Here is a 19,401-nt window from a genome sequence, read left to right on the forward strand (position 1 = left end):
TTCGAAAACTATAGTTTTTAACTAATGAAAAATTATGAAAAATTTTTGAACTGGAATTTTTTTGCTTTTTTTGCTCGAGAATTGAGCATTGAAAATTGATAAAAAATAAAAAAAAATGTCTGTATCAAGAAGAAAAATGTGAAAAGTATAGATATTAAGTAAATTTAGGAAAGACAAATATAATAGATTTACAGATATTTATATATACGTTGTAATTTGATGGCGTATAAAATTATGATAAAATGAACTTACCAAACCGACGAGTAGAAAAAATACTAGGAATGTACGGCCGAGAATGGTATTGCAGTAAACATCACCGTATCCTACCGTTGACATTGTGACGATCAGAAAATAAACGCATGTCCAATAAGATAGTGGTTGTGGATTTGCGAACTCGAAAGGGTCCCCTGAGTTTTCAAGCTGCAATTATCGGGTGATAAGTATGAAGAGAAAATTTTAATTGAAAAAAAAAGAATGATAAAGCCAAACATAAAAAAGAACTGAAAATAAAAACAAGCACAAAAGAACAGATCACAACAGAAATGTTTAAATGCAAGACAATAAAAAACTTTTGTTAGAAAGACAAAAAAATGATAGAAAAAATAAAGTAAAGTGTGTCTTAGTTTTTAGTAGTTTTTCTTCATTTTACCAAATGAATGATGCCAGCAGCAGTAAGCCAAACAGAAATGAAGATGGAGACGAGTTGAGCGAGACGAATGGAACTCGATGTCTTTAAAATGTTGAGGTACTGAAGAATATCCGGAACTGTCATCAGTCGTAGGGCTCGAAGAAACCTCAGTCCGATCCATGTTCGGTCCAAATAGATCGATACGAAAGACGGTGGTATCGTGAAGTAGTCAACAAACGAGTACATTTCCAGCATGAACCACAGCTTGTCACTGGCGGCGATAAACTGAAACATTGGTTTACCCATAAATATTGCACTAAAAAACAAATAAAGTTTGGAAAATCCAAAACTGCACACCTCATAATCTCATTTTTCACAAAAAAAAAAATGAATTAAAATAAAATGTAAAAAGCAAAATAATAAAAAACAGAAAACTCTGCCATGGACTTGTCAAGATTAAGCAATTTTTTTATCTTTTCTCTTATTACTAGAGATATTAAAAGATTACCCCAACGCAAAATTTATATCTATGTAGTATTAAAATCGAATTATTATTTCAAAAATTCATCTAAGTCGAAATTTAAATCGTAGATTCAACGTATTGAACGTTCAAATCGTAGGTTGAGCGTATTAGACGTTGAAAATGTAAGATCAACGTATTGAACGTTAACATCGTCATTTGAACGTAATGGACGTTAAAAACGTGTGATGAACCTATCTAACGTATCATAAATGTGAAGAGAACCAATAATGGGTAAAAATAAGTAATATTACAACTACTTAAATAACTACAGATGCTTCAAACGTAAATAGACAAAAGAAATTTTTTTCAGTTTTGTTAGAGAAATTTTACATTTCGTAGCTTAAATTTATCATTTTTTTTATGGAAATACTTTATCGAAATTTTTTACCCTCGGAATGGTTTCCAAAATTGTGTATAATTTTATGAAATTTCATTCATTCGATTTTATACCAAAAAGGGCCTCATAAATATGTATATAAACTAATCATTTTTAATACAATTTCATAAAATTTTGACCACTGGATTTTTGCAAAAAAAAAAAAATTAAAATTTTTAACTTTTCGCTAAGAAAATTAAAAATGTATAGCTATTTGAGTAATTTTAATATTACTATTTTCACCCATTATTAGTTTTCTTCACATTTATAATACGTTAGGTACATTCAATATACGTTTTTAATGTCCATTACGTTCAAATGACAATTTTAACGTTCAATACGTTGATCGTACGTTTTCAACGTCTAATACGCTCAACCAACGATTTGAACGTTCAATATGTTAAATCTACGATTTAAATTTTGACTCGGGGCTTACATCGAACTTAAAATAGTTAAGTTACGATACATAGCTTGTGATATTACTTTGCTGTCGACTCGCTAGAGTTGCCTTTTTCACCGACTATCTTTCATTCGCTTTTATTAATGATTATTTTTGTTTACCTTGCAGCTTATTATTGATAACTAGCTAATGATAATACGCTTCGCTAGGTTTATCATTGTGTATGCACAATTTCATACACTGATAAATGGATTTGTTTACGAGTTATAAATTGATTTATTGAATTTTTTTCAAGTGACTTTTTTAGAAATAACAAGTGTTTAGTAATTATCAACAATATTTATTATAATAAAATAAGTAACTTGTTTATTATTAAGAAATATTTTTAATGCTAACAAAGCTTTATTAACACAAAAGAAATATTTGTTAGTACCATGCCCGGGTGAAAAAATTTATATATAATTGTATATTCTTATGTATTATTTCTGTAAGATTATATAAAATTTTATATAATAGTGTATAATTATACATCAATCATATATAATAGTATATAATCCCGAGAAAAAATATTCTGATCGGGCTTGATATGAGCTGATAAGGCCATGTAAAAATTTTTGATATGTCCCGATATGGTCTGATATGAAAATTGGCTATATCAAGCCAGATCAAGCCTCATCAATTTGATATGTCTATATCAGACATAATATAGCTTGATAAGCTCATATATAATTTTATATTATTTCTTAATAGGTCATGATATGGCCTGATATAGCTTGATATGGCTTCATATAGTCTGATGTACCCTTATCAGTACCTACCCTCATTATAAAAAAGAATTAGAAAGAATTCAAAATGATTTGATTTTTAATCATTTTGAATACTTTCTAATCTTTCAAATCTTTTTTAATACTATCTGTTATGGGCATTTAACATGTGAGATCCTTCTTAATTTTTTTTTTTTAATAAGGCTAAGTAGTCTGATATATTTATATCCTGGCATACCCGAGTAAAAAAAACTATATATAATTATATACAACTAGCAGCCCTTCCTGACTTCGTACGTGTATTTAACAAAAATTTCAAAATTAAAAATTATAATACACACACATAAACCCTTCTATTTGGGTCAAGTTACTTAAAAAAAAAAAAAAAAAAAAAAAAAAAAAAAAATTATAAAGAAAGTTTGAATATTATTATTTCAATGGACTTTTATTTTTATATTAATGATTTTTTTTTGTTTATATTTTATTTTTTTAAAAGATTTGATTATTTTTTTTATTTATAATTTTTGTAAAAAGATCATACATACAAAACGAAAGAGCAGGATGAGTGGCGACCACACAACTTTTTTGTAATACTTACATTCTTAAACTCGTGATACCTTTCAAATTAAATGTCTGAATTTAATTCTTCAAAAGTTATATGAAGGTATTGAAACAGTCTTGAATATGAAGTAATTTATTTTGATAAGGATTAATACCGAGATACAAATAAAGAGCTTTTTCTAGCGGCATCATTTCAATTAAATTTTAAAAATAAAAAAACACTTATTGTGGCATACCTATAATAGTTATATATATATATATATATATATATATATATATATATATATATATATATATATATATATATATATATATATATATATATATATATACTGTCACGACACTTTTTGTAAATAATGATGTGTTCTGCAATGTCGTAGCAGACAATTTTATTCTATCATGAATAGTTTTTACATTGCCCGCGATCTAGAAAATATTTCAGGTACTTTTTTTATACCTTGGGTTACATTATTAGAGTTTTAGTAAGGATCCCTAATTTTTTTGAAAATATAATATAACCTATGTCACCCGGGAATAGTGTAGTTTCCCTGATTCAGAAAGATTTTTTGAAATGATTACCTTCATGCTAATTGTTTATCTATATAGTAGTGTCTCCAAAAAATCGAAAAAAAATTTTTTTTTTTCAATGAACATTGAAAAATCGTCAGAGTATCTCTCGAAGGCGTTTTGTGAACGCTATTATCGATATAGAAATGGCGTTTCGTTTGTTCGAAAGGGGACAGTTGGGACTATTGAAATAGGAAATGGAAATGGGAAATAGAAAATCACAAAACGCCACCTCTAAATATTAATATTAAGAGCTCATGTTTTCAGAGGATCTTTTTCTAGAGATATTCTGAAGATTTCTCATTGTTCATTGGAAAAAAAAATAGTCTATTTCGATTTTTTTGAGACATTCTACTATGTAGTATTCAAATCCAATGCTTTTAAATCATTTCAAATTAGATTTATTAATTAGGATTCCTCATAGTGAAAGAATTTTTTAAATCGGTTCAGTAGTTTCGGAGCCTATTCAATGCAAACAAACAAACGAATAAACTATTAAATCTTTCCTCTTTATAATATTAGTATAGATTATATATGATAATATGATTAATATATGAGGAGCTGATTTTCAAAAAGGTATCTTTATATATTTTAAACAGCAGTTTTTTGAACTTTTTAATATTAATTACTTCAAGAATTATAAAGATTTCGGACTAAAAATTGAATTGTAGCTTCATAACCGATAGCACTTTGTAGCTAAATTAAAAAAGTTCAATAAAAATATTTATAATTGAAGATAACCAGTTTTTTGTCTCGATTAATTAAAAATGGAAAGATACCCTTTTGAAACTCAACTCGTCATATAATTAATGAAAAAACGATTAAATAGAAGTAATGAGAAAATTTTCTTTTAAAAGAATGAAATAACATACATAATAAAAATACTTACGCGTATAAAAAAGTAGACCATAAAAAATATATTAAAAGCTAAGTCTATCTGCTGAGTAATGTTGTTGCTCCACTTCTGGCAACGTTCGACCTCTTCACTGTAACACAATAAAACGAAAGATAATAATATACAAAAATAGTATGCAATTGATCAATACTATTTTGTTTGAAATGACTGAGATAGCAAGATATTGAAAACGATGCCAAGTGAGATGTACAGATAAGGAAAGAGCAAACGGCAATAAAGAGAAAAAAAAATAAGTTGTGGTGGAAGAGAGGTTCGCGAGGATATCCGAATAGGATATCGACTTTGGCCCGTTGTCTGAATAATCATGATACTACTACCAGCGAACTTTCGATGAAATTGCCTTTTTATTTATTTTTTTTTATTGGATTTCAAATTTTACTATTGGAAAAAACAAATCTATAAATTGCAATGTTTTTGCATTTTTATTTGTTAAATATTGTCTTCACAATTGATTGGGATTGAAAAGAAAAAAAATTTATTTCTTAGTAAGAAATACGATCTCAGTAAATTGTAAAAATATGAAATAATTTACGAAGAATAATTATTAATCAATACTCATGTTAAGAAATATTTTTTACTTACTTGGAGGCATCAATGAAATATATTATCAATGACGCGATACTGAGGATAAAGACCAAGACGACCTGAAACAAAAATTCAGTGTTATTAATGAAATAAAGGTTTTTATGCTTAATTATATAATTTGATGTCAAGAAGTTGTTACAGGGAAAGTTGAACTTCCCAGTCATTATCGATTTCGACAAGTAGTGTCGACTTGTCACCGGGCGTGCAAATCGAAAGTCCCCACTGCTGTCCCCGGAAAATGAAGCGGAGATAACAATAAGAAAGTTCGAGAACCTGGAGGTCGGGGGTTATAAAAAAGCCGGCAGGAGAGACAACGAGGCTTTTGAGCCAGTAACACTTTTTAGAGAGTGGCCCTTTTTGGGAAAAGCAGTTGGGTCTGTGTAGTGCTGTGAAGAATAGTCATCGAGATACAGAACCATCAGGAAGGTAGCCAATTTGTAAACTAGAATTTGGAAACCCTTTATCTGGGGCCAGCCAATTCATTGGAGACTAGTGAATGTCAATTCATTGGAGACTATAATGAAAGTCTTTCTGGAAATTTCTGTAGTTCGAAAGTATAATGAGATGTGTTAAGTTTGTAGTACTTAAAATTAGTAATTTTGTAAAATTAATTTTAGGACGTTGGGCTGAATTTAATTAATTTAGTTAATGAATTTAATAAATTAGTTTGGTTAAAGAATTAAGTTATAAAATTTGGTCAATGAATTAATTTTGTGAATCGGAATTTTGTATTGAAAAAAAATGTTCAATTATTTTGAACGGAATAAATGTTGAATTATTTCTGACGGAATACCATAATTTATGGTATTTTATGGTATTCCGTCAGGTTGATGAGGTTTAGGAAATTTAAGAGTTAGGTGATATTTAGTTGGTAAGATTTTCTAGCAAGTGGCCTGTAAAGATTAGATGAGAGGTTCTCACAATTAAGTAATTTCTAAATTGATTCTTAAAAGAATTTATAAGCTATAAATTTGCCAATTGTTAATTTTAAATTATTAAAATTAAATAAATAATTAAATTGTTATTAATAAACTCTCAGTTTATTTACAGCTCTCTCGAGCTTTTCACGATCTTGTCTTTCCCCTCTCATACTTCCCCAGTTTCTGGGACACCGTGTCTAAAATCCCAGTGGCGCCCTTTTCAAAGAGGAAAGGGGTAACCAATTGGACCGGGCTAAACACCCTGGTTACAAACTTTGAAATATAGCTATACGGTCATTTATTATTTGAGTGAGGATGATTTTAAATATTTCTAACCCCGAACCTCCTCCTCGTCCACAGGTAAGGAAAGATAAGATTTTTCAGGCTCCCCTCTCTCTTCTTACGCAAGGTTTTGTCTAGGTTTTCCGAAATGGTTGAATGATATTAGAAAACCATTAGGTATACTGATACTCATAATAATTTTACACTAATCAAAGAGTTTTATGTTTTTAAAGATTGTTATTAAATTATATCACTATTAGATTTAAATTACGACCATCTTCTTATTAGATAATCTTTCAGCTTTTTTAGAGTCGGTATTATAAGTTAAGTCAAGATTACAAAAACATCCTAAAATTGAGGAAACAAATCAGTCAAGGAACGACAAATAAATATTTTACGTAAAACAATGAACTACTAGATTTGAAATCTCATCTTGTACGTACTCTCATTTGCCTTTAGTTGCCACGATCAATCTGGAGGAACCCCATAACTAGTGAAATAAGTAACTTTCGAGACCATCAGTCACTTCGAGATCACCACGGGTGGGTATCTAAACCGCAGTTCTAGTTGTTTCTCCTTTTTGTTCAGGCATTATGATAGGAAATATCAGCTAAAACCTTTGAGAAATTCAAAGGGGATATCCCATAGAGGAAAGTACCACGGGGCCAAGCTTGGCCCAGGCTTGGCCCAACTATGTAGAACTCTGGGCCAGGCTTGGCCCAGTCTAGGTAGAAGTATGGGATGATAACGATGGGCCAGGCCTGGTTGCCAGGACTGGGCCAGGCTTAGTTGCCAGGACTGGGCCAGGTTTGGTTGCCGGGACTGGGCCAGGCTTGGTTGTCAAGACTGGGCCATGCTTAATTGTAAGGACTGGGCCATGCCTAATTCCCAGGACTGGGCCATGCTTGATTGCCAATACTGGACCTTGCTTAAATACTATCCCTGGCAGAAAATTAAATGCCGAGTATTTTTCATTATTTAAAAAATGGGATTGATAATTGTATACACATAATAACAGTAACTCTATTTTTATGACTCATATAATGGTGCACTAGTTAAATTAGATAAAGTTCTTAAATTATTTCAGAAATCGTTTTTATTCAATTATATTGATTTTTTGTTTGATATAATTACTTTTTCGTAATTTAACAAATAAGCAAATATACATTTTGTACTTAATCTTTCACTGACTGTCATCAACAATACAATGTTAATAATTAAATAAAAATATTAATCAGTCAAATCACTTAAACTATAATTCACAAATTAAATAAAATAAGATTATGAAAAAACCATTTCTATCTCATACTAATTAACTATTCAAGTCACTTAAACTATCATTAACCAATTAAATAAAATAAAATTATTAAACAACGATTTCTATTTTATACTGTAACTCAATTTTAATTTTCTTTGTTGCGCTGAGCGCGTCCACCTTCTCTGTCTTTTGCTCCGGATAAAAAGGCACTTACTGCAGTTATTACCGCTATTTTTTCTTTTGACGTTTGATATTTTACCATTATAAATTCTAAAACAATTATTATAATAATAATTATAATTATAATAATATAATTAATTCATATTTGAATAAAGTATTAACTTACTTTCCATAATTTGGTAAGTTTCAGTTTCCCTGAAACTTAGTTTTCCTACGCCTTTTATTTTTTTTCCACACCCGCTATATTTCAATTGAACTTCTTTTTTTATCATTTTTTCCATTATTTTATAGATGTCATCTTCATATTTAGTACATCCAGCCGCAACCATTTGAAATATTTCAGTCTATAAATAATGAATACTTTGTTTCATAAAATGTAATTCATTCATAATTAACATTTACATTATTTTTTAGTAATTTGTAACAAATAATTTAATAATTTGTAAATAATATTTCAATCGTTTGCAAATAATATTTTAATAATTTGTAAATCTTTGTAAATAATATTTAAATAATTTGTAAATACCAATGCTTTACGTTTTTCCTCGTTATCTTTTAAAGATTCATCGAACTCTACGAATGTTGCAATGTCTCCGTATGGCAAGTCGTCGCCGATGATATTCCAAGCTTTTTGTTTATTTGGTGCATCTCCTGACTGCTGGACAACTTCTAATATTTTTTTAACTTGTTGTCCAATGGTGTAATTGACGCTTTTTTTAACTTTAGACATTTCACTACAAATAATACGCTGCAAATATTTCGCAAGATCATCGTAGTTTGTGATGCCTAGAAATTGTATAATAAATGATCATATTAATATTATTTTAAAATTCAAATTCAGCAATACTTTCAGACAATAAGTAAATATAATAATAATAATAATAATAATAATAATAATAATAATAATAAGCGGTGCTTGTTACGTGGCCTCCTAGTGGCGCACCGCGGGAAACGCAGACCGCAACATCTGGTCTGTAGGCTAACAACGTAACCGGAGCAACGGGCCAACTACCCGTTGCACCGTAATATCTGAGTTCCAAAACAGTATAATCTCAGAAGTGCTCCCCACAACCGGTCCTCTTCGGATGAGGACCAGTCATCAGGTGGGAGGAGCACACCGGACCCGATGACTTATGACGACCCCGGCGCTTATAGGATTAAGTTTAAGTGGACGGAGGAGCTTCGCGCCGATCTCTTGGTGTGCTGGCAGAACAGCGAGCCGGAGGTATCAGGGTATATGGCCCGGATGCACACACTTTGGTGTGGCATGCATCCGGAGCACAGACATTTTACGCCCAAACACCTGCGTAATTACGCCTCATACCTTCGGCATAATCGACGATCGCTGCTGCCAAATAGAAGGCTGTCTAATCGGCCTTCATTTCCAGCACCGCTACACCAAGAACGGCACCGTTCCTCCGAGGACAACAACAACCTCTTTACAGGTCGACAAGTGAGCATCTCCAAAAAGATGTCTCACTCAAAACAACAGCTCGACACGGTGAACGAAGATCTCCCCACACAGCTTCAAGAGGACTCCACTCTGCTCACTGTCAACCAAGTTGTCTACGGTGCCGCGGCTTCGCTTCTGCCGATAGAGAGAAGACATTCTCTCTCCTTCGAGGCGAAGTTGAAGCTGCGCATCGCTCAACTTGGACACAAAATTGACATTTCTCGGAAACAAGTCTCCCGCATTCAGTGTGTGATAGAGTATGTTAGTACTCAAAGACCGTACACGCCAAAGTTCGTCGCCTGGCGGCAGAACTTCGAAGGCGACATCACACACTGAACAAGAGTACTCTTCTTGTCATCAAAGAAGATTCTCTTAACAGGTTGCGGGCTCTGGTGGCTTCCAAAAAGTCACTAGAGAAAAGGCTGAAGCGGTTGATCGACAACTCTTTGTTTCGATCCAACCCTTCACGCTTTCTGTCACCTAAGACCGCTGTTCCCGAGAATTATCCATCATCTGAGCGAGTGGAAGCCTTTTGGAGTGAATTGTACGGAGATCAACCAAACGTGAACCCGGATACTCCAGCTCTGCACGACTTCGAGGCATTCTGTCGAGAACACCGACGGCAGGATATCGCCGAAGAGAGCCCTGCAGTCAGTGTGCAAGAGGTTCGTGAAGCCCTGAATGGCAGCAAGAACTGGGCTGCCCCGGGTCCAGATGGCATAAACATCTTCTGGTGGAAGAAATTTTCTTCTACACATGCTCATCTGGCCCGGATTTTTACATCATACATTCAGGGCGACGAATCAATTCCAGACTGGCTGGTAGAAGGGCGAACCGTACTCATCCCTAAAAAGGGTGACTTGTCCGACCCGAAGAACTACAGGCCTATCACTTGCTTGAATGCGGTTTACAAGATTTTTACAAAAATCTTACATAACCGTATCTTGCGGGAGATAGAGCCTGTGTGGCAACAGATATACGAACAACGTGGCAGTAAACAGGGCGTGTCAGGTTGCAAGATCAACTTGTTGGTAGATAGATGCATCATTCAAGACGCAATCTACTACCAACGCAACCTGTCCATGGCCTGGATTGACTACCGTAAGGCATTTGACTCAACTTCACATGAGTTGATTCTCTATCTGCTCAAATGCCTCGGAATCAATCGCCAAACAGTGGGATGCATACAACGTACGATGCAGCTCTGGCGAACGCGTTTTCACATAGGAAGTGGAAATGCATTGCACGTAACCGGAACTGTTCAGTACAAGAGAGGCGTCTTTCAGGGAGATTCTCTGAGCCCTCTGTTGTTTTGCATCTCACTGCTGCCAATATCTGTTGCCCTCCGACGAACTCGTGGGTACTCTGCGGGGCCACCGAGTGATCGAGTATACACGATCACTCACCAACTGTTTATGGATGATCTAAAGATATACAGTGCCAACAAAGATCATCTACAAACGGCCCTCAATATCGTAGCAGAGTACACACGAGATGTCGGAATGTCTTTTGGGTTGGACAAGTGTGCGGTCGTACACCTGGCGAAGGGTAAGTGCTCTGATACGGGTGGAGATGTCGAATTAGTGGATGGGAGCGTCTTAAGAGAATTAGACGCCGGAGAGTTGTACAGATATCTAGGGATTGAAGAGCGGCAAATGCATGCCGTCTCTGAAGTCCGAACAACTCTTCGCAGCGAGTATGTTAGGAGACTCCGGAAGATCTGGTCATCAGAACTTTCCGGCAAGAACAAAGTCTCAGCTACTAACATGCTCGCTGTCCCGGTCCTACTTTACTCTTTTGGGACCCTGAAATGGCCTCGAAATGAGTTGAAAGGTCTCGACATCAAAACCCGTAAAGTCATCAATATGAATCAGAGCATGCACCCTAACTCATCAGTCGCCAGGATGTACCTCTCCCGGAACATCGGAGGGAGAGGATTGCAGAGCTTGGAGCGGCTTCACGATCGTTTGGTTCTGGGTTTAACATACGAGGTTGCCAATTTCACAGCAGACGAGGACGACTTCCTGATGCAATTTGTTCATAGTCATGAAAATGCGCGGAAGGGGTCGTTCTTGTATAAGGCAGCAATCTACGCGGCAAATACCTTAGGTCTCGGAGAAATAAACGCTCTCATTGAACTCCCGAAAAAGGAGTTCAAGAGCGTCGTCAGGATAGCCGAGGAGAAAAAACTCCTCGGTGAACACATGGACAAGTCCATGCACAGCGTGTATTTCAAACACGTCCGTGACCATGGCTTGTCCACCCAGCTGACATTCTCCTTCTTGAAGTCAGCTGGCCTGATGTCCGAGACCGAAGGGTTTATATTTGCCTGCCAAGATGGTGTTATCAACACTCTCGAATACCATAGCAAGGTGCTCCAGGCGCAGCTTCCGGACACGTCCTGTCGGACGTGTAAACAACATCCGGAGACGCTGATGCACCTTTTGTCGGCATGTCCTGTGCTGGCAAGAGGTGCCTACATACAGCGTCACAATGCTGCCCTGCGAGTACTCTATTATCATCTCAGATATAGCTACGGTATCGATGAGACACCAGTGCTGCCTTATCTGCCAGGAGATATTCCGCAGGTTGTTGAGAATGACAGTTCCAAAATTTATTGGAACATACCATTCGCAACAACCCGGCGGATTGACCACAACAAACCTGATATTGTGCTCTTTGACAAGGCTACTCGTGACATTTATGTCATTGAGTTTTCGGCCCCAGCCGAATACAATATCTCGGCCAAAGAAGAGCACAAACACCAGATATATCAGGATCTCCTGTTTGAAATTGGCAAACTCTACCCAAGTTACCGTGTCAAGCTCGTCGTTTTGGTTGTCGGCGTCCTTGGAGGGATGAAACAGTCTTTTGTGTCTTCACTTGCGAAGATACCGGCTTGCAGTTCAGCAGCCGTGTCTCTAGCAGTGTGGATGCAAAAGGCTGTCATTTTGGGATCCCTGCGTCTACTTAGGCAAATGAACTTGGCCTGCTGCACTCACTAACCGCCTTGTTGTGCGGAGTGGTGCAGCAGTAATGGATGGCGCTCAGGCTGGGCCCTCGGAGAGTCGGACTCCGGGGAAAACCCCCCTGAGCAATTAATAATAATAATAATAATAATAACAATAATAATTTGGTTGTCGGCGTCCTTGGAGGGATGAAACAGTCTTTTGTGTCTTCACTTGCAAAGATACCGGCTTGCAGTTCAGCAGCCGTGTCTCTAGCAGTGCGGATGCAAAAGGCTGTCATTTTGGGATCCCTGCGTCTACTTAGGCAAATGAATTTGGCCTGCTGCACTCACTAACCGCCTTGTTGTGCGGAGTGATGCAGCAGTAATGGATGGCGCTCAGGCTGGGCCCTCGGAGAGTCGGACTCCGGGGAAAACCCCCCTGAGCAATTAATAACAAATAATAATAATAATAATAATAATAATAATAATAATAATAATAATAATAATAATAATAATAATAATAATAATAATAATAATAATAATAATAATAATAATAATAATAATAATAATAATAATAATAATAATAATAATAATAATAATAATAATAATAATAATAATAATAATAATAATAATAATAATAATAATAATAATAATAATAATAATAATAATAATAATAATAATAATAATAATAATAATAATAATAATAATAATAATAATAATAATAATAATAATAATAATAATAATAATAATAATAATAATAATAATAATAATAATAATAATAATAATAATAATAATAATAATAATAATAATAATAATAATAATAATAATAATAATAATAATAATAATAATAATAATAATAATAATAATAATAATAATAATAATAATAATAATAATAATAATAATAATAATAATAATAATAATAATAATAATAATAATAATAATAATAATAATAATAATAATAATAATAATAATAATAATAATAATAATAATAATAATAATAATAATAATAATAATAATAATAATAATAATAATAATAATAATAATAATAATAATAATAATAATAATAATAATAATAAACGGAGATCAACCAAACGTCAACCCGGATACTCCAGCTCTGCACGACTTCGAGGCATTCTGTCGAGAACACCGACGGCAGGATATCGCCGAAGAGAGCCCTGCAGTCAGTGTGCAAGAGGTTCGTAAAGCCCTGAATGGCAGCAAGAACTGGGCTGCCCCGGGTCCAGATGGCATAAACATCTTCTGGTGGAAGAAATTTTCTTCTACACATGCTCATCTGGCCCGGATTTTTACATCATACATTCAGGGCGACGAACCAATTCCAGACTGGCTGGTAGAAGGGCGAACCGTACTCATCCCTAAAAAGGGTGACTTGTCCGACCCAAAGAACTACAGGCCTATCACTTGCTTGAATGCGGTTTACAAGATTTTTACAAAAATCTTAAATAACCGTATCTTGCAGGAGATAGAGCCTGTGTGGCAACAGATATACGAACAACGTGGCAGTAAACAGGGCGTGTCAGGTTGCAAGATCAACTTGTTGGTAGATAGATGCGTCATTCAAGACGCAATCTACTACCAACGCAACCTGTCTATGGCCTGGATTGACTACCGTAAGGCATTTGACTCAACTTCACATGAGTTGATTCTCTATCTGCTCAAATGCCTCGGAATCAATCGCCAAACAGTGGGATGCATACAACGTACGATGCAGCTCTGGCGAACGCGTTTTCACATAGGAAGTGGAAATGCATTGCACGTAACCGGAACTGTTCAGTACAAGAGAGGCGTCTTTCAGGGAGATTCTCTGAGCCCTCTGTTGTTTTGCATCTCACTGCTGCCAATATCTGTTGCCCTCCGACAAACTCGTGGGTACTCTGCGGGGCTACCAAGTGATCGAGTATACTCGATCACTCACCAACTGTTTATGGATGATCTAAAGATATACAGTGCCAACAAAGATCATCTACAAACGGCCATCAACATCGTAGCAGAGTACACACGAGATGTCGGAATGTCTTTTGGGTTGGACAAGTGTGCGGTCGTACACCTGGCGAAGGGTAAGTGCTCTGATACGGGTGGAGATGTCGAATTAGTGGATGGGAGCGTCTTAAGAGAATTAGACGCCGGAGAGTTGTACAGATATCTAGGGATTGAAGAGCGGCAAATGCATGCCGTCTCTGAAGTCCGAACAACTCTTCGCAGTGAGTATGTTAGGAGACTCCGGAAGATCTGGTCATCAGAACTTTCTGGCAAGAACAAAGTCTCAGCTACTAACATGCTCGCTGTCCCGGTCCTACTTTACTCTTTGGGATCCTGAAATGGCCTCGAAATGAGTTGAAAGATCTCGACATCAAAACCCGTAAAGTCATCAATATGAATCAGAGCATGCACCCTAACTCATCAGTCGCCAGGATGTACCTCTCCCGGAACATCGGAGGGAGAGGATTGCAGAGCTTGGAGCGGCTTCACGATCGTTTGGTTCTGAGTTTAACATACGAGGTTGCCAATTTCACAGCAGACGAGGACGACTTCCTGATGCAATTTGTTCATAGTCATGAAAATGCGCGGAAGGGGTCGTTCTTGTATAAGGCAGCAATCTACGCGGCAAATACCTTAGGTCTCGGAGAAATAAACGCTCTCATTGAACTCCCGAAAAAGGAGTTCAAGAGCGTCGTCAGGATAGCCGAGGAAAAAAACTCCTCGGTGAACACATGGACAAGTCCATGCACAGCGTGTATTTCAAACACGTCCGTGACCATGGCTTGTCCACCCAGCTGACATTCTCCTTCTTGAAGTCAGCTGGCCTGATGTCCGAGACCGAAGGATTTATATTTGCCTGCCAAGATGGTGTTATCAACACTCTCGAATACCGTAGCAAGGTGCTCCAGGCGCAGCTTCCGGACACGTCCTGTCGGACGTGTAAACAACATCCGGAGACGCTGATGCACCTTTTGTCGGCATGTCCTGTGCTGGCAAGAGGTGCCTACATACAGCGTCACAATGCTGCCCTGCGAGTACTCTATTATCATCTCAGATATAGCTGCGGTATCGATGAGACACCAGTGCTGCCTTATCTGCCAGGAGATATTCCGCAGGTTGTTGAGAATGACAGTTCCAAAATTTATTGGAACATACCATTCGCAACAACCCGGCGGATTGACCACAACAAACCTGATATTGTGCTCTTTGACAAGGCTACTCGTGACATTTATGTCATTGAGTTTTCGGCCCCAGCCGAATACAATATCTCGGCCAAAGAAGAGCACAAACACCAGATATATCAGGATCTCCTGTTTGAAATTGGCAAACTCTACCCAGGTTATCGTGTCAAGCTCGTCGTTTTGGTTGTCGGCGTCCTTGGAGGGATGAAACAGTCTTTTGTGTCTTCACTTGCGAAGATACCGGCTTGCAGTTCAGCAGCCGTGTCTCTAGCAGTGCGGATGCAAAAGGCTGTCATTTTGGGATCCCTGCGTCTACTTAGGCAAATGAATTTGGCCTGCTGCACTCACTAACCGCCTTGTTGTGTGGAGTGGTGCAGCAGTAATGGATGGCGCTCAGGCTGGGCCCTCGGAGAGTCGGACTCCGGGGAAAACCCCCCTGAGCAATTAATAACAAATAATAATAATAATAATAATAATAATAATAATAATAATAATAATAATAATAATAATAATAATAATAATAATAATAATAATAATAATAATAATAATAATAATAATAATAATAATAATAATAATAATAATAATAATAGAACAACTCTCCAGAGCGAGTATGTTAGGAGACTCCGGAAAATTTGGTCCTCCGAACTTTCCGGCAAAAACAAAGTCTCAGCTACTAACATGCTCGCTGTCCCAGTCTTACTATACTCTTTCGGTGTCCTGAAATGGACCCGAAAGGATTTACGAGATCTCGACATCAAAACCCGTAAGATCATTAATATGAATCGGAGCATGCACCCCAATTCATCAGTCGCCAGATTATACCTCTCCCGGTCCATCGGTGGGAGAGGTTTGCAGAGTTTGGAGCGGCTTCACGACCGTTTGGTCCTGGGTTTAACTCACGAAGTTGTCAATTTCACTGCAGACGAGGATGACTTTCTTATGCAAATTGTACATAAACATGAAAATGCGCATAAGGGGTCATTCTTGTATAAGGCAGCAATATATGCGGCAAGAACCCTTGGTCTTGGAGAAATAAACGCTCTTATGGAACTCCGAAAGGAGGAATTTAAGAGCGTCATCAGGAACGCCGAGGAAAAACTACTCCTTGGCGAACTGATGGACAAGTCCATGCACAGCGTGTTCTTTAAACACGTGCGTGATCATGGCTTGTCCATCCAGCTGACGTTTTCCTTCTTAAAGTCAGCGGGCCTGATGTCCGAGACTGAAGGGTTCATATTTGCCTGCCAAGATGGTGTCATTAACACTCTTGAGTACCGTAGCAAGGTGCTCCAGGTGCAGCTTCCGGACACGTCCTGTAGGAGGTGTAGACAACATCCGGAGACGCTTATGCACCTTTTGTCGGCATGTCCAGTGCTGGCGAGAGGTGCATATATCCAGCGTCACAATGCTGCCCTGAGAGTACTGTACTACTATCTTCGTCATTGCTACGGTATTGACGTGACACCAGTGCTGCCTTATTTGCCAGGAGATATTCCCCAGGTTGTTGAGAATGACAGTTGCAAAATTTATTGGAACATGCCATTTGCAACAACCCGGCGGATAGATCACAACAAACCTGATATTGTGCTCTTCGACAAGGCCACTCGTGACATCTATGTCATTGAGTTCTCGGCCCCGGCTGAATACAACATCTCAGCCAAAGAAGAGCACAAAAGACAAATATATCAGGATCTCCTGTTTGAAATTGGCAAACTTTACCCAGGTTACCGTGTCAAGCTCGTCGTTTTGGTTGTCGGCGTCCTTGGAGGGATGAAACAGTCTTTTGTGTCTTCACTTGCGAAGATACCGGCTTGCAGTTCAGCAGCCGTGTCTCTAGCAGTGCGGATGCAAAAGGCTGTCATTTTGGGATCCCTGCGTCTACTTAGGCAAATGAATTTGGCCTGCTGCACTCACTAACCGCCTTGTTGTGTGGAGTGGTGCAGCAGTAATGGATGGCGCTCAGGCTGGGCCCTCGGAGAATCGGACTCCGGGGAAAACCCCCCTGAGCAATTAATAACAAATAATAATAATAATAATAATAATAATAATAATAATAATAATCATAATAATAATAACGAAAACAATAATATAATCCTCAATTATTGTTATTATTATTATTAATATGTTTATTCAATGTCAATTTATATTTATCACGGGTAATTTTAAAAACATGTATCATATTTCAATTATTATTACATGATAACTAATTCAGGAAATACCTTTAGGTTCTGTTGCATTTTCAAACGCAGCTTTATCGTTCTTCTCAGCTTCTAAATGGTCGTTGGAACGAATTAATTTAGATTCAGAGAGTTCTGCTATGGAATTTAAAACATCACTTAATCCAGTATATATGTTAGGAGATATTATTTTTTTTAGCACAATTTTTATCCCAATATAAATGTAGCTCCCACTAGTTTCACGCTTGCTTAAAAATGACTTCTTCGGTCGACAGTGTTTTGTTTTCAACAATTGCTTCGAAGTTTTAGGCAAATCCTCGTGCCCTTCTTCTCGCAATATTGTAAGTAATTCTGTTATGACGTTTAATGTTAATATATTTAGATTATTTAATGTCCAACAGCGAAGTTTTTCATTTAATGTCTTTTTCGTTGTCACTTCTTCATTATTAAGCTGTGAACCAGCATCGCCTGGAAGTTGGTCATGATTATTATTTTCTACGCTATCACTATTACTACTATTTGAATCACTTTCACTACTACTGTCAGAATCATTATCTCTAATACTGGTAGAATCATTAATATTAATATTATTATCATTATCATTATCATTATCAAAATTATTATTATTATTGCACGAGCCTGTATCACTAAGATCGGTAACCTCACTCACACAGCTGATGTTTGAACTTTGCCCGTTCACAACTGAATTAGTTTTATTATTTACAACTTTTTCTATTTTATTTAACGCTCGCCACCTTTGAACTCTGAGATATACATCAGACATTGTTATTTTTAGTAGTAATTACACTGACTGAATAACTGCAGCTTGGATTTGATGCATAATGAAAACAAGTGTGGCTGGCGATGGGACACTAAACGAAAATACCCGAATCACGCCGGATGTTACCGAACGACTTAAGCTTGGGACTCCATTGAATATGCGGGGGTTTTTTGTTAATTTTCCACCGCTTTTTACAAACAATATTATATTACCTTCATGGAAATTTAAAAATAAATATTTAAATAACATTAAATACTAGGGTTCTGGAGTCCAGACCCACCTACTGAATAGATATGAGTAGCTTCACACGCGGAGACTAATATCTAATTACAACTAAACTTATTATAATGGCTAGTTTTTAAGTTAATTGCAGCCAAAATTTTTGTAAAACTTATGCAACTAATTACAAAAGTAAATAAACTTTTTTCAAAAAAAAAAGGGTCCCCATTAAACGACCAAGACTGAGTTAGCCAGTCTTCCCTGTTGAAAAACTCCAATAAGATCCCATCAAAAGCGACAAAAGCCACTTAGAAACCAATAAATATTTATTGGTTTCTAAGTGGCTTTTGTCGCTTTTGATGAGATCCTATTGGAGTTTTTAAACAGGGTTGGCCCAAGAGTGGGTGATCATTGGCAAGGCCAAGGCTGGGTCAGTCAGTCTTGGCCCACGCTTGGATCTCCAATGAATGGCCAAAGCTGGGTTAAGCAGCCTGGCCCACGCATGGGCCGATACAGGTTCGCCGAAGCTAGGTTTCCCAATACTGGCCCAAGCCTGGCCCCTTTGTCAACTCGGGGGGTTTCCTGCATGGGATGTAGCTAATAAACACGCAACACAATCATTCTGACATGTATGAATATAATTGACGTATATGAATTCCTTCTGTTTATTTTCTTTGGA

General features: G+C 36.5%; 2 protein-coding genes across 14 annotated transcripts in view; both read right to left on the minus strand.

Annotated features, from left to right (window-relative positions):
- Slo (calcium-activated potassium channel slo) overlaps positions 1-19,401 on the minus strand; it is a 213,314-nt gene that overhangs the window by 150,151 nt on the left and 43,762 nt on the right. For all 13 annotated transcript variants that reach the window (XM_074240314.1, XM_074240313.1, XM_074240312.1 and 10 more), the window contains exons 2-5: positions 5,318-5,379; positions 4,709-4,805; positions 650-913; positions 253-420 (exon numbers count right to left, since the gene is read on the minus strand). In XM_074240314.1, the coding sequence (XP_074096415.1) occupies positions 253-420; positions 650-913; positions 4,709-4,805; positions 5,318-5,379 (591 nt within the window). The remainder of the gene's footprint in view (positions 1-252; positions 421-649; positions 914-4,708; positions 4,806-5,317; positions 5,380-19,401) is intronic.
- LOC141525658 (uncharacterized) lies at positions 7,651-18,506 on the minus strand. Its single transcript, XM_074240218.1, has 5 exons — positions 18,358-18,506; positions 17,765-18,285; positions 8,487-8,746; positions 8,127-8,304; positions 7,651-8,050 (listed from the first exon to the last, which is right to left on the minus strand). The coding sequence occupies exons 1-5, from the start codon at positions 18,504-18,506 to the stop codon at positions 7,926-7,928; spliced, it is 1,233 nt and encodes a 410-aa protein (XP_074096319.1). The 3' UTR covers positions 7,651-7,925.

The sequence above is a fragment of the Cotesia typhae genome, unplaced genomic scaffold (genome assembly GCF_013202065.1).
Source record: "Cotesia typhae breed Kobodo isofemale line unplaced genomic scaffold, CoteBio_Ctyphae contig_27, whole genome shotgun sequence".
Lineage (NCBI taxonomy): Eukaryota > Metazoa > Arthropoda > Insecta > Hymenoptera > Braconidae > Cotesia > Cotesia typhae.